The 16,476-nt window shown below is 46.8% G+C and overlaps 1 protein-coding gene across 2 annotated transcripts; it reads right to left on the bottom strand.

Annotated features, from left to right (window-relative positions):
• Window positions 1-1,639: 1,639 nt before the first annotated feature.
• On the bottom strand, window positions 1,640-16,255 carry MOSPD1 (motile sperm domain containing 1). 2 transcript variants are annotated; one of them, XM_061446227.1, is made up of 7 exons: window positions 16,157-16,255; window positions 10,254-10,510; window positions 9,995-10,070; window positions 6,659-6,885; window positions 4,617-4,778; window positions 3,671-3,774; window positions 1,640-1,971 (listed from the first exon to the last, which is right to left on the bottom strand). In XM_061446227.1, exons 2-6 carry the CDS (start codon window positions 10,405-10,407, stop codon window positions 3,695-3,697), a joined length of 699 nt encoding a protein of 232 aa, XP_061302211.1. In that variant the 5' UTR covers window positions 10,408-10,510; window positions 16,157-16,255; the 3' UTR covers window positions 1,640-1,971; window positions 3,671-3,694. The 2 variants fall into 2 exon arrangements, with proteins under 2 accessions (XP_061302211.1, XP_061302212.1); XM_061446228.1 differs by lacking the exon at window positions 3,671-3,774.
• Between the last annotated feature and the right edge of the window lie 221 nt (window positions 16,256-16,476).

Below are 16,476 nucleotides of genomic sequence, written 5' to 3'. Positions count from 1 at the left end.
GTTTTGCCTGAGCACCAGGTTTACCTGCATGTGCCGAGTTACGCTGCGCGTTTCATCTTTATCTTGTATTGCTCCTTGCTTGTCCTTGAAGGGATGTTCCAATGTTTTAGTTGCTGGTGATGTTTTACTGGTTTCTTTGGTCAAGGTGTTCTTCTGAGTCTGCATTCCTTGAAGGTGTCAGTCATGGTGGGTGTCCTGTGGTCCCATTCCCATGCTGTGTCCATGCACTATCTGCAGGCATCAACACTTGCAATAGCAACCCAAAAGAGTTCCCCCATGTGGGATTCTCTCTCTTCGGTACTTCTGCAAGAGCCTGGCAAGAAAACCACAACCCTGGCACTCCAGGATACGTGTGGAAAAGGTGGGGTTGTGGTTGTGGTTTCTTCCATCAGCTTGGGCACAATAAAACGTGTATCTTGCTGCACCAGAGCAAGGCTGAGGGACCGCATGGCAGCTTTGTCCTCCTACCTTGTGCTCCACTCCTTGCCCTGCTCAAGCAGCAGCAGGTCCAACCACCCCATGTGAATCAGAATGAGCAGCACAGGTATTAAACAGACAGCAAAGCTCTGGAGATGAGAGCTCACAGAGGCTCCTGTGCCCCAAACCAGTGTCATTGGTGGGTGGCTCCAGCATAGGTGCTAGAACACGGCCTCCAAAAACCAGTGAGGAACTTTGCTTTGTAATTAGTGTTAATGTTTGACTCTTCCTCATCCTCTGACCCTCACAGATGACACAACCTCAGTGCTCCTGCGAATCAAACTGAAGTTACATTTTATTGCCCTTTAAAGACTTACTTGTATCGTATATAAGAAAAAAACATGCAGTGCTGAACAACTTCAATTCAACCTTTCTCCTTTTGTTCTTGTGGGGGGTTTTATAGCAACACTTATCTGCAGGGTTTCTTTAGCCTTGCATGCACAAGCAGGAAAGTGACCCATAACATGCAGGGGCAGGGGAGAAAGAAGTTTTAATTTCCAAAATGTCATTTATACAGATCAGAGCATGTTCTACAGACTGAGGAACAAAGATTCGTCTGTCTGAATCAAACACAGCAATAGAGGCCCTTCAGCAGAAACCTCTCACCCATGAAATGTCAAGTGACATCAAGTGCATCTTGTATGAAACAAGAGAAATGGAATATAGAACTGGGATTTGAGCAGGAGGTTCTGATACAAAACCCCTCCTCTGGCATGGCTGGGGTGGGATGGAGGAATCCCTGTGCTGCTCTGCTTAGTTTGGTCTCTGAAAGAGAAGAAACGGGGAAGTTTTCAGTGTGAGGTCAGCTTCTGTTAATGCCACTCTGGTCACCTGCCACATGCAGCCTGTGAAATGAGAGGACCTGGATGCCAGAACTTGGCTTTATTGTCTTACAGTTGTGATACAAAACGAGCACTCAACGTGGCACTGCTGAAGCAAGGATGTGGAGAAGGAATTCTTCACCTAAAAAGCATGGTTTATTTCATAGTTTCACTGCTGGACTTTGTCATTCGCTTCCATGCTCAGTCACGACTCGCATCCTGCGAGGGATACACAAGTGTTGGGCACCAGCCCCAGCGCGTACAACCACAAACCAAATGGATGTCTTACAGAGGACAGGGCTTTGCTTTCCGAGTGAGCACACACTGATGTTCACATAGACTAAAAATAACAAAGGTTGCTTTAATAAGGATTTTGTACAGTAGGCGGAGATATAAAAGTTTTCCAAGTGATTTTCACAGGTATCACTGAACATTTCGTAGCTGTCTGATACAGAAGCACCCAAAAGTGCTTTGAGTCTTTCGTTTATTATACATAGTTAAAATATATTACACTTCTGAAGGGATCTGAAATCACTGAACGGGTTTGCTAGCATCTTAATGCGCCAAATGGGAGTAAAAGGCAGTCCACATTCATGATGTGAATATACAGTAAGGTGTTTGACATCCTAGTAACTCATTGCTCATGTTCTCAAAATAACCATGGTGATGAGACCTGAAAGACAAGAATTCACAACTGAATGCTTTCATTTCATGGAATAAAACATCTAAACCAGACAGCTTACCCTGACACGGCCCGGAAAAGAAGGTGAAAGTGCATAAATACATGCACAAGTTATATATACACTTCACTGAAATAGCAGGAGGATTGCTCCAAGTGTTGATGGAGCCACAAGCTGCTTACAAAGACTGACACTCAAGTGCAGTGTATCCGGTACCCAAGTGCCAAAGCAGCTCGAAATAATCCAAACAAGGACTGAGCTCACCCCTGGAAAACCTTCGCTCTGAGTTTTTGACTGTGGCAAGTCTAACAGCAGCACGCGAGCCCCAGTTTTCATGGGGGCAGTGTCATTCCAATGCTGACTCAGCTGAAGGCTCCAGGGCACTGTTTCTGCTCTGTGCAGAACTGATCAAAGACCGCTTTTTGACTAAGATGCAAAGCTTCCTCGTGAGTCTGCACAGGGAGCTTCCTGCAGACTCTTTGTTGTGACCTTTAGCAGGGAGGAAAGCAAAACAGAACTGTGCTAACAGAGGTTAAAACCAATTAAACCCAGCTGAAAGCAGGAGACGTGGGGCTCATAAACCTACCCATGGCCCAGGGAGAAGTTCACTTTAATTATGTGCTGATACAGGAAAAAGTCCAACTCTGCAAGTTCTTAGCCATGATTTATTTTGCACAAGGTGACGAGGTATATGGAAAACATGAGGGCTCCTTCAGTTCCAGCCTTACACAACATCCAAGTGGTAATTTATCAGTTCTTGGGCAATCCTCCTTTCCTGCAGGCTCAGATGGTGTTCATGGAACAGCCTTTCACTGCAGAGCTCAGCTAAAGCCTACGCATCTCCTCTACCGTGGATGGAGGCATTTCTGAGACTATTTTAGTGTCCTGCCACTACACAGTGATTTAACTCACTGACTTGGTAAAGGTCTGAGGATGGAAGTGTGGCAGAGCAGAGCTCTAACGCTGCCTTCCATAAGCGATGCACCCACTGAAGAGGAATTACAGTTCAGCTATTGCTTAAGGTCTGCACTAGCTTGGACAGTTGGTACTGTCACAACTGCTGTAGGCCTTAGCCTGGATTACCTAAACCATCCCAGAGCAGTAACAGAGGCTTCTGGAAGGTGCTACAGGACAGCCCGTATCACCTGTAAAGGACTTTCAGGCCATAAAGGGTTTAACTCATTGCTGTAAAGCAAATACTTCCCAGCTGTAAGCCCAGTTGATGGACATCAATCTCCCTTTTCAATTGAAGCCACACAATGCATTTGTGCTTTGGTGTAAAGAAAGTGGTTTCATCTTCCCAAGAGCACTCAACTTTCTACACAGGAAGAGTTGCACATAAACTCATGAGCACTAAAAGTGCTGCTCCCACAGGAGTCAAACCCTGTAAGGACATTATAGTGAATCTACAAACAGGTTGGACTTGGTGCAAATGCATCGAGTCAAATGGGTTCAAACTGCTGTTGGCACCAGCAGAAACTGGAGTCATTTTCAAAACTAGAGATTAAAACACAGCAGGAGTTAGTGCAAGGTCTGAGAACACAGCACCAGTGGCACCACCAGTGACTCAGGCAAAGGGCAACAAGTGAGGTTTCCAACTGTTTCATCAGACTGACTTGCAGGAATCAGTGAGTGGACTCTGTGTGTGCATGAACCACCATGAACTTGTGCCTTTCCCCACCACTACCTCACCTCTAGCTATCAGTCTGAAGCTGCCTAGCTCCTTTCCTTTAACTCCTCATTTGTGCCAGGTAGTGGGGCAGAAGAATTGAGTTTAGTGACACTGTTCTTCCAGTCTGAAACAGTTATAGACAAACAGTCAGCACAAATGAAACGTGCAACTTCCCCACGCTTGCTAAGGTAGGAGGTACAAAGCAGGAAGGACTGTGGCTACTGGTGCTCTCCTGGGAAGGGCTTACAGTAACTTATTTCTATACAATTCATAGAATCAACCAGGCTGTAAAAGCCCTTTCAGCTCCTCCAGTCCAACCCTTACCCCAGCAGTGCTGAGGCCACCTCTGCCCCATGGCACTGAGGCCTCCTCTCCACGGTGAGTGAACCCTTGCAGGGACGGTGACTGCAGCCCTGCCCTGGGCAGCCTGTTCCAATGCCTGAGCACCCTCTGGGGCAGGAATTGCTCCTCAGCTCCATCTAAACCTGCCCTGGTGCAGCTTGAGGCCGTTTCCAGCCAGTTTTTTACCCAGTGAAGAATCCACCTACCCAGGCCATGGGCAGCCAGTTCAATATTTCAACTGCTTATGGAGTGAATGGAGCCTTTCAAACCTACTCCTCTGGGCTGGAGAGAGGAACGGAACAGAGGAGATGCAGGTTCTGCAATGGAGAAACTCCCTGTTTCAGGATAAGAATCAGAAATGGCACATTCCATTCAGGTTTGTTGGCAGACGACTACAGTTGGACACTTGTCAGATGGAAGTTAACTAACATGGGCCTGTATATAATATCAACTAAAATCTGGTCTAAAATGCTCATGAGAATTAACGTACTCTGGTACCACTTTGGCTGCAAGTTAAAATCTAAGTAGAGATGCAAACCAAAGGGTAATGGTGGTGATTTGGATGCCATCAGTCACTGGCAAATGCAGCTGTAAGAAAGCATTTACAAAAGCCAAAATACTTACCTAAAACATAAGCAGCTACTAACTTTTGATTCACACTTAAGTGGAGGTAGAGAGGCACCAGGGATTCCAAGTCCCCCAATGTAGGTAGCATTAGTGCTGCAATACACACTATTCCTAGGAAGACTGTTAGTAAACTAGGTCCCGACGAGGCAGTTCTGTTTTCTGGAAGAGATGAGGAAGGAATATCTAAGTTTGTAGGAAGATCTGACCAAAATACATGTTAAATACTATGTAAAAAGCATTTGTGGTGCATTGGAGCTGCAACATCCTGGGATTTTCTTTTCCCTTTGGAGGGGGTGGAAAACACCTCTTAAACCCACCCTTCTGAACCTTCCACGTTTTGCTGCTCCCTGTTCTGATGCTGGAACTTGTTTTCACATGATTTCCCAAACCCCTCCCTTCTGCAGGAACAGAGCCTGCCAGGCCCCGTAGCTATATATACACACTCCTGAGAGCTGGATGCTTCAGCAGGGCCTGAGGTTTCACCACACATCCTGCCTCCATTCCTTGCTATGTTCCTCCAGTGATTAGTAATCGATGAGGAAAGAACACCTAGAAGAGCTGCACAGGAAGGTAACAGCTTCCACACCCAGAACAAAGCCTGGCTACAGCAGGGGCTCATGTTCTTGGGCCAGATGAGATTCCTTCTGTAGAGGATTCAGGGGCTGCATCTTCCTGAACCAGTTTAAATGCCAAAAATTAGTAATATTGGAATCTTATTTTAAAACCTATGGGAATGAACCACTCTGACAACGTCACCAGATTAAGGACACACAAACTGTAAAGGAACTGTTCTTCATACAGCTGGAGCCTACTCAGAGGCACACTGTGTAATCTCTGAGAAGAGCTGTTAATACGTTAGTTGAATACCTCCAGCCAAATTCTTACATCCCACTGGAAACCAGCCAATGCTTTTGTCCAAGTTTTCCATCCTCAGAGACCAGCAATATGTGTTCTGTTTTAATTCCATAAACCTGTACTTTCCAGGATGTAGGTTAGATGCAAAGCCTGCAGTTGCTTTGTTTGCTGTTTTGCTGTTAGCAAGCAGTAGAATGAAGTCAATAAAGGTTTTAAGCAGAGAAGCAGCATTTGGATTGAGACCAGTATCAGGTTGTTCAGGATGGTTCAAACCCTCTGTACCGGAACAACTGTCATGGTCACATTTTGTCCTGTGAGCCCAGAGACCTCCATGGGCTATAACCATCCACCTCACTAATACCCATCTCTTGAGGTTGTTTGGTTTCGGTTTCCTCAGGTGTTTCACCAGCCAACAACCCATGTGTAACTGGTGGAACAGTTTGGTTTTAACAAGAGGAACGCTCTCAAGCAGGTTCACCTGTTTTCAGGAACTGATTTTTGTTCTTGTCATGAAAACTCAAACAAGTGACAAGAATATTCCGGTGTAAATCAGGACGAGTGAGGGAGACTGTCAAGAATCAGTTTAAATCCAGTTCTGGAACAACTTGATACTTTCAATATCTCCCCCTATCACTTGAATTTAACTGTTTGAGTCCAGGTTTTGCCCAAGACTGTTGATTCACTTCCTCGTGTATGAAACATGCAGAGTTTCCAGCTGGTAACTGAGCTGTTCTATACTTGTGAGACACACAAAGGAGATGGTGCTGAACAAGGAGCACTTTAGAAGATGTTTCTGTCAGTATTTCCTGCTCATCAGGAAATGGAGGATTAAGGGTTTGGAACTAACTCAGAAGGGGCATATGTTCTGAGAGAGCCCAAGGGAAAAAATAGCTACCATCCTTTTGCAGATGAACTCCCTTTGGCTGGCACAGAACTTATGCACCAGAGGAATGGAGGCACTCTCCAAGCAACACAACCATGGGGCAGCAAAAGGTCTTGATCAAGACAGCAACAGCACAACAGTCACAATTTGGGTTCTAGGGCACTGTTATCCCCCAGTGATAAGGGCAGCAGTCTTGCAGGTATTTAAAGAGACTTGGGTTAAAACTCACTTTAGTCTTTCTAGTCACTGGAGCTGTCCATAACAGCTTCAGAAGACAGGAGGGTCAAAGTACTTCACGTACCTGGTTGACACAAAGTCTGCTCAAAAAAGACACTTTCAGCCAGGTGTTCTTTTATTCTCTTCTCCTCCTCTTCCTTTTGTTGTTGTTGTTCCTTTGCAGATGGAAGCAGAGTTGCAATAATCTCCTTTTTCCCTAATGCTTTCCTCTGGCTCTGCTCAGACACTTGCAGACGGAATTTATCTATCACACCAAAGTAAGAAGCCCGAACATCTCTGTGACGGATCACGCTGCAGAGGAAAAGCATGTTCTCAAACAGAGGAACTCATAAGCAGCACTTCTCTTGTGGAATTACATCCTACATATTCCAGTGTTCCCCCTCTTCCCACCCTACACAGATGCATTGCAATAGTCCAGACCTCCATTATCTCCTCCATCACTCCATATACTTGAAGAATAGATCTTGCCTTTTCTCTCCCCTCCTCATGTTTGCTCTGGTTCCCAAATATATCTGCTCCAATGGGCTGGCCAAAAGGAACAGTTAATTCTTTATCTTAAGCCCACCTCTGGCCCAGATGCCAGCATGCATGAAACACCAATGATCTGAATGAGGCCTCCTCCCTCACCAAAGCTGCTTGATGCTGGCCAGCCATTTCAGAAGGTAGGGGGGGACTGGACAGGGCAGAAGAAAAGCAGAGGTGCCGAACACGTGGGCAGGTGATGGCCCAAGTCCAGCTTTTTGAGGAAACCAGGCTCAAAGCTTTACAATTATACTTTCTGAGAAGCCAAACTCATTCCCTCTGTAGACAAGAGTCAGCAAGATGTGAAGAGATTTGAGAATCGAAGCCCACTAAGAGCATGTAAGAGTGCAGTAGCAATGACAGCCACAGATCTCCATGTACATCTTTCACCTTTCAGTGAGTCAATGTGGGTATCAATAGCAGAGCTCCATGCTGTCAGACCTTTGCTCATCAACCTTGACCACAGTTCATAGCCTGATCTGAAATGCATGATGCTGCAGATACTTCACTAGCTACCAATAACTACACCAGCTGTAGCTACACAAGCTGCAGTCACAGCTCAGACTGCAGTGTAGACATATCCTCTGCATTGTAGAGACTCAGTTATTTTCTTGGTTAACCTTCTCAATGTCCAGCAATCACTGTTGCTCAACTGTTTTGAATACATTGCCCAAGATGGCTTCAACAGCAAGGCAGAGTGGGAACTGTTGCATTCCTTCTAGTTTTATGGTATTCCATTGGGAACAAATGTATGTGGGACTCACAAAAGGCACAGGTTTAAAGGAACACCGCTCAAAGGCACACAGACCTCTGAGCTCTGCTCAGCTGCATCCCCTCTGCAGTTATGATTCATTATGAAAACACATCTCTAGCATTAAATAGCTGCAACATTCAGGTTCCAGCTCGTATCAGCTCTCGGGGTTAACATGGATTTTAGTTATTTTTCCAAAGTGGAAAACTTGGCTTTTGTGAAAGGCTATTCTCAATTTCTAAGCTAACAAAAGCTAATCTGGAAATACACCTATATAGGAGTGATTTGGCTTCAAGAAGGCTGCCATCTCCCGAGGGCTAAAAAATGATTCCACCTTTAATAATACAGGAGAGTAGTCTTAAATTGCTTCAAGAAACCTATCTTTGCAATAATATAGGCAAGAAACAAGATTTTTGTGTGGTGCTCTTCATTTAAATGAACTATATCAAGATACCCACAGTCAGTAACACGGAGCCAGTGTTTGTAACCGGTATCCAGTTTAAATTGACTATTCAACAAGGAAGCAGAGACAAGTCACCCTCCAAGCAAGAAGGTGCAGTAGTGTACCTAGTTTTATGTCACTTCAGAGGCGAAAGAGTGCCTATGACAGGCTTTCAGTGAGCTGAGTGTTGGCTGGGCAACTGCCTTCACTAAAACAGAAGGGTTTTGCCCCCTGGCAATGCTAATTCATAGGACTCTCAGCAGATTCAACTCTTCTTTCTCCCTTTAACACTTCCTTTTCAGCTTCTGTTTCTATTCTTTGTACCACCCTAAACAGACCCTGTACATAATGCTGTGCTCTGAGCAAGGAGAGATTTTCTGTAGACCCCTATAAACAGCTACATTCTCCTGTTTCTTTTTAGAGCCCATTGCATAATTGGAAGCTCTGTAGAATATCTGTTTATCTGGCAAAAGGCCACACTTGCATAGTACTGCTCATAGCCCAGCAGTAAACACTGCCCTTAGACAGCAACCACTGGAATGGGATGGGGGTTCTGCTGGAAACAGTTTTCCCTTGGGAACATGCACGTCTTATTTTCCTTTCTTTAATAAAAGACATTTGTTTAGGATTAACCAAACGTCCTCAAGCTTGTGTAAATGTCTGCTAAAGGCTGGAACAGCTCACCGATACACTGATATATTCTGACAGGTTTTGTTCCATTTGCAGGATTGTTGCCCCTGCCCACTGAAACCTTTTAGGTCCGTGCTTTAAACTTCCCTTCTATTTGGTGAGTCCTTGGAATCTTCCAAATTACACTTAGGGAAAGAGCCATTCCCCAAGGCCTGTATGATTTATCTGACAAAAGACAGATCCTTCACAAGTGGAGTTTTCTCACATGGCCATTTGTTAGCCAAAGATCCCAGAAGGTGTTACACATACTTCTATTCAGAAAGCTCAGTCTGCTCTTTCAGGTATTTCATACTTCAGCTGTACCCGGACATCAGCACAGAAAGAAGGTGCCAAATGGAAGATGCAAAGAAGTTGGTCTAAAACAGACTCAACTTTCAATTGTAGCAGCTACAGACCCTATCCATTCCTGTGGTCACTTCTCATTTTCTCTGTTACTAAGTCGGGACCTGACAAGGGGAACAAGTAAAGGGGAGACAGATCAGAGAACCAGAGGCCATCAGGGTGAAAAGTGGGCCAAAGAACCTTTAGTAAACATGGCCCAGGAACATGTGCTCAACAGAACGCCACATGTTTTCATTTTGCCCATCTGCAAACAAATATTTCTCACACAGAAATCCCCTGTGTGAGCAATCTCTGTGTGAGAAATACTTGTTTGCAGATGGAGTCTGGCTTTTGTTATTTCTAACAACAAAGTGCTCAGAGGATGCTCATTTTACTCTCACCAATGGTGTACAAACTATACTGCATTTACTATTTATTTATGCCTAAAGACAAATTACACAAGGAAGCATGACCGATTTTGTAATACCTTTGCCTTAAGAGTGAAAGAATGGCAAAGACCAGACAGCCACAAGAATATAGCAGATCAGGATAATACTATATCCAACTTAGCTGATACTATGCATGCTGCCATTCACTACCTCTTAAATAATAAAAGACATCAAGATAATTCAACGTTGTACATCACAAAAGAAACCCAACCAACTCTTACTTACATATCAACACAGCACTGAGGCTTCACTGCACCAGTAGCATCAACCACGGCATATTTGTTTGGAGTTGTACAAAGAACTGGAACAGAAAGGACAGGAGTGGTAACAACTCAGGAATGAACACCTCACCGACTTCATCAGCAGATACACATAAAGCCACGAGTTTGGGTTTGCCACAAGTATGGTTTGTGACATGAATTAGAATTGGACTGTTCAAGATCACCAACTAACCCTTAAATAGAACTTAACCTAAGAAACCCACCTTTGAATTTTAAGGCAAACTCATAGGGGTTATATAGAGTCAACACCTGCTTGTGTGTTGACTGGTCATCTGCATAAAATATAAGTTCTGTAGGAAAAACAAAAACAGGAAGATTTCCTTCCACTAACTCTGGCTGTCTTTTTTGTTGCTGCATTGGCACTGAATCCTCCTTGCTGCTTCTTGGGTTCTTATGATTTTGTATCCTCAGGGACTTCAGGTTTTGAAGCGTTTAAGAATTCCAAAGCATTTTGGCAATTCTAAAGGAAAAAAAAGGGGGAAAAAAAAGAGAGAAAAGGCAAGATTATTTCCATAAGTCTCTACTGAACTGAGGCAGTCAACAAAGGTGTAAAAATATACACGGTGACGCTTGGTTATCAATCTACCTCCAAATTCTTTCCAAAATACAAAAATAGAAGAAAATATTTGCATCAGGTTTCCATCTGTGCAACAAACTGCTATGAAACAAACCGGTAAGCACTTCTTCAGGGGATCGTGGCAGCATTTTGGGGTCCCAATTCACAACCAGGGCTGCTTATGCTGGGTCTTTGCAACACAAACTAAACGGCGACCACAAAAATATATCCCCCCCTTAAAGATATCCCATTCTTGCCTTGGGACAGTAACAGCAGAAGTGAGGAAACACAAAGAGGTAAATCCCCATTTAGGCAGGAATCTCTCTGCTGTGGTGCACTTCCTGGACGAGGGATAACAACTTAGGTATCTGCTCACACAGGCACTGAGGTATGTCAAACCCCAGAGACTCAGAACAAAAGAATGGGGAACACCTTCATGCCTTGTTTAAACTAAACTCTTGTTATGACTGCATTGTAGTTCCTGGGATGAAGAATCCCAAACGGATTTGGGATTTACTATTTATTTGAGCACTGTTGTCTCTAACCAAAGTACAATCATCGTACTTCTCCCTCTGCCACCACCCCTTCCCACCAGCTCTGTTTTGAGTGACATTCCAGAACTAAAACCAGGACCCATGACACGAGCAAGCAACAATCCCAAATGTAATTCATAAAGGCCAGATTCCCAAGCCTGCATACCACTGCCTTTATGCACTACAGACAGAACAAAGTGAAACAGCTACTTCTATTCCCCCCTAAGAACAGCATGTTTTACTGTAGCTCCCACAGGTTAATTATCAACCTGGAGATGTCCTTTGGGGCTCAGCATTATTCTATAGCAGAAAATAGTAAAAGAACAAGAAGTTCCTACTGACTCATTCCCATTCCCATGAAGCTTTATAAAGCAAGGTCCATCTCAGCTGCTCTCCAGCCTAATAAACTGATTTAGTTTATTACACCTTAAGACCTTTAGTTGCTTATACCTCATACGTTAAGACATTTAGTTGCTGAATTTTCTAGCCACAAATAGCCCTCACATTACGAACAATCAAACCCAAAGGCTTGTTTCTGCATTCTAAACATCATGACGTTCACACTTCCAAGCACCAGATACGTGTCTCATACTTGAAACATGACCCACCTTTAGGTGTTTACCAGAGTACATCTGTCATAGCTTCAGATTTACGGGTTCTGATTCTTATTCCCAACTGAAACGTCTCATTTTTTATTCCTACAGCAACTCCTCCCTGGAATGTCACAGCTCTCCCTGGAATGTCTTGCCCCAAGATCCAGTTTCTTTGCAGAGCACAGGTTTGTTTCCACTTCACTGAAATGCTACTAATAATATGCTGAAAACAAATCCCCAACGCCTGTGCTCCAAGCTGATGTTTGCTACCTTATTAAGAAGAGCCCAGAGAAAGAAACAGCTCTGGACATGGCAATGTGGGTTGGGAGCGCTGCTTGGAATTCTGGTGAATCCCTTTTGTTTCATTAAGCTCTGGAATCACTTTGTGCAGCAAGTGTAAGCGCTGTTCCTTGAACAACGTTAGGTACAACAGCAAAGCGAGAATCATTGTTCCATGTGAATATCTGGTGACTGTATGAGGAGCTAATGCGGAAAAGCTGCCAGCTCCCAGGAATGCAAAATGACTTCTGACTCCTCAGAGGCAGAGGGGTTTATTTTTTATAGCAGTCAGCTCCATGCAGTGGGTGCAGCTGAGAAGCTCTGGTTCTCATACATATCTATACTGCATACACTGTAAGTAGGAGAAACACAGGCAGCTTTTGAACCAAGCTGAAGTGGGTTTTCTTCCCCTAATAATGATTTACACTACTGCTAGATATCGTTGAGTGACAATACTTAATGAAATGGTTAAAACATTATTTCTCATAATGAATGCTATTTTAATTTCTTTAGGGTTTTGTTTCAACACTGCACAAGTTTCATTCCAATTCCTGGTGTCAAACCACAACTCCGGATTCTTCAGCTCAGCAGCAGCATGCACTGAAGTGTCCAAAACCCCACAGATCACCACATCACTGGAGGGGTGGATCACTAAACCTATTAATAGGCTCATTTTCCTTAAGACACCCATTGCAAATCCCAGGATTCCACAACTTGCAAGCAGAAAGCCACCGATCTTAAAAAGGTATACCCTGTTATTGCTTCCTTTGCTTATTTGACTTGGCTGGATGAGAAATCACCGCCCAAGCTGGCAGAAGGAAAAGCTGGCAAAGCCAAGCCCATAGTAGTTGTGCTTGCTGACACAGCAGTGTCCTTCAGGTTACAAATTCCTGGATTTCTAAGCAAGTAACCTTTTTGAGGCAACCCTTTTTGGCTTGGAAGTCACCTTACTGGGATACTGCATCAAGTGACATCTGTAAAAGGGCTTTTCCCAAAGACTGAATTATAAACTACGCATGTGCTGCAGAGATCTGATAGTTCAGTATTAATAACAGCATAGCTTCCATACAGCACTTATCAATAGGAAACTGCAGAGACTTTTACAGAGGAAGCCTGTATCATCAGAACTTCCCTGCATAGATTAACCCTCAAGAAGTGCTCATGCGGTGATCGTTGGCAAGAAGTCCCCATGACCCAGCTTCAGTGTGTGCTTGAGCCCAGAACCCCCCCATGGGCTGGGCTGCACCCTCAGAGCGTGAGCAGCAGCTCAGGGAGGGGATCCTGCCCCTCTGCTGTGCTCTGGGGAGACCCCCCTGCAGCCCTGATCCAGCTCTGGGGCAGCAGCACAAGAGGGACGTGGAGCTGTTGGAGTGAGTGCAGAGGAGGCCATGGGGATGCTGCGAGGGCTGGAGCAGCTCTGCTCTGGAGCCAGGCTGAGAGAGCTGGGCTGGGGCAGCCTGGAGAAGAGAAGGCTCCTGAAGGGGAGACCTGAGAGCAGCTCCAGTGCCTGAAGGGGCTGCAGGAAAGCTGGGGAGGGGCTTGGGATGTAGGGACAGGCCAAGGGGAATGGCTTTAACCTGCCCGAGGGCAGACTGAGCTGAGCTCTTAGGCAGAAGCTCTTCCCTGGGAGGGTGCTGAGGCGCTGGCACAGGGTGCCCAGAGAAGCTGTGGCTGCCCCATCCCTGGCAGTGTTCAAGGCCAGGTTGGACACAGGGGCTTGGAGCAAGCTGCTCCAGTGGAAGGTGTCCCTGCCCGTGGCAGGGGTTGGAGCTGGAGGAGCTTTGAGGTCCCTTCCAACCCAAACCAGTCTGGGATTCCATGAAGAGGGCTATGCAGCAGGCTGCCTCTGGCACCCCAGCCAGGCCATTTACAAGAAACACAGCTGCCACTTTGTGCACCACAACAGACTCTCACCAGGATCGCTCAACATCGTAGCTGACAGCCACTGTGACTGCTTGCAGAACACACAAACCAAGATCTGCAGTCTCAGCTCTGTGACCTCCACAGGTCCTCCCGGTATTAATGGAACTCCTCACTGGGGCAGGAAGCTGTCCAACAGAACTCTCATTACAGGACACAGGCCAAAGAGTAACACCTGAACAAGGCCAGCTTGCTTTCCGCTTACTTTGAAGTCCAAAAATCACCATGGATATCTTTTTTAGCACAATAAGGCTCTTTCCTCCCCGAGGTTACTAAATATATACTGCTGGTGTCACAATAGCATAGACCTGCCAGCGTTCCCTTTGAAGTCCCTTCCTTCATAAACTTAGACAAACACAAAGCGAAATGCAGCTTCTCTCCAGGGTCAGAAATAACACCGACTGTGATTTGGTTTTACTTAACAAGTATCCGCTGAGAACACAAATCAAGCGAGGAAGTTTGGTGTTCCCGTTTTAACTTCCAACAGTCTCATCACCAGGGCTTCCAAGCGCATCTGTTGGTTGTTGTTTTTCTCCTCACAACTGCAAATAACTCTACGGAGTGTCATCTGGTAAACACTTGATTCAGAGGAAAACCTCTTTACAACCCCACTTCTTTCAAAGCCTGTTCAATTACAGTGCGATCCGCTTTTGTTCTATCTCATGATCTAGGCTCTAAACCTACACAATAAGCCTTTCTACGCTATAGCCTCAAGAAAACTGATGCCTTTGGAGTGCCTGTTTACAAAACAAGCCACAAACTCTTCTTCAAAACTCAGCTGAGCAATTATGAGCTCCACATAAACACAGCACCCGATCCAGAGCAGATCTATGCACATTTTGCTCCTCCAGAAGGTTTCGAAGGCCTCTCCGTGCGTGCACTTACACAAACCAATGTTTAAACTACCTGCAATTATCCGGGAGAGTCACCCAGAGCACGGAGCCAGCAGCCAGGATGGCTGGATTCCATTATTGTTACCTCCACCACCGCCACTCCATGACCTTGAGTGAGCTGGTTAAACCCCACCTCAACGTGCTGATCTAGGAAGGCACACATCCTGCGAAGCATTTCAGTAGGTGGCCAGTCCCATTCAAACTGGCAGGACCACTCTGGTGCCTCACGAAGCCTGGGCTGGAGCCTGGGACTGTTCACCTCTTACAGGGCGGCCAGAAATGCAATCGGGAACCGTCTCCAGGATGCTGTGCCACGAAGAAGTCTCGGCGCGTTACCTATTAGCACGGGTGACTACAACAAGCATAAATCCCGCTAGCGCTGACAGCAGAATGCATTTGGGCCACATTGGTTCTATTCTTTTATTTTCTCAAATGCTGAAAAGGTGGCAGTAATACAAAAAAAATACAACTAAAAGCTACGTAAAAGCAGGGGGAAATGAAATAACTGCTGTGTGCTGCTTCTGAGCCATTCTACTGTATCGCTCGGAAGAAACCTCAGCACCGTACCGGCTACAGGGAAGAGAATTAACCGTATCCCAGCCGAAACCAGGACAGGGTGGAAGCGTTTCAAGGGCACATCTGCTTTAGTCTCTATTTTCTCACTTTCGGTTTGTGTTTCACGCACCAAACCGAACCGCCTTAGCGCTACGTGGCCTTTTCCCCCGTCTCAGGCCAGGTCCAAGCACTTGCCTCCAACGCCAAGATGCTACAGATAACCGAGGAGCACGGTCCTTCCTCAGGGAGCAGCGGGAGGAAAGGCCCCGGACCCCGCTCCTCGAGCGCACCTACCCAAGGCACAGAACCACCAGCGATTGCACCCGCTTAACTGATCCTCTTTGTTCTCCAGCAGCACAGATAAAGGCTGAGGCATCCTCTAAGGGCCTCTCTCCGCAGCCGGCGCCCTGCCCTGCCCTGCCCGTGCCATAACGCAGCAGCCCCTTCGCCCCCACCACTGCTCCGCCGACACCTCGGAGCGAGTTCAACCGGGCCCCGGCCCGGCTGCCCCGCGGTAACAGCGGCCAGGCCCGGGCCTCGACCGCGCTCCTCCTCACGGCCCGCTAAGGAAGAGCCGCGGGCGCCGGGCTCCCACAGCGCTCCCTCCCCGGCGGCACGGCGAGAGCTGCCGGAGGGGAGGCCAGGCCCGGCACGGCCTGTCACGGCCCGTCGGTGCCCGGGGCCCCCTGACCAGCCGCGGTATGGAGTGCTGGTACCGCTCCGCTCTCCCCCTCCCCGGTGCCGGGTACCGCGCTGCGCCCACCGCCCACAACTCACCCTCCGGGGCCGCTGAGGTGCGGGCTCGGGCCCCTTTTGTCCGCCCCCCCCCGCCTGCTCCCGTCACTGCAGGCAGCGCCGCCGCTATGGCTCCCGCCCGGCACTGCCCGGCGTCACCGAACCCCGCCCCAGACGCGCACCGACACCCGCCCTCTTCTTCCTCCTCCTCCTCCGCCCCCCGCCGCCATCTTGGGGCGGGCGGGTTGCTGTGGGGCCGTGGGGTTGTACCCGGCTGCGGGTCTGGTTCCGGGGCCAGCTCTGCTGTGGTACACGAGGTTGTGTTAACGCTGATTTACCTCATGGATGGTTTCTGAGGCACA

The sequence above is a fragment of the Pezoporus flaviventris genome, unplaced genomic scaffold (assembly GCF_033815535.1).
Source record: "Pezoporus flaviventris isolate CSIRO_AGI_PZ_B2104156 unplaced genomic scaffold, CSIRO_AGI_Pfla_v1 ptg000005l, whole genome shotgun sequence".
In the NCBI taxonomy this organism is placed as follows: domain Eukaryota; kingdom Metazoa; phylum Chordata; class Aves; order Psittaciformes; family Psittacidae; genus Pezoporus; species Pezoporus flaviventris.
Note: the sequence above shows the minus strand (reverse complement) of the source record. Positions and strands in the feature narration are given on the sequence as shown.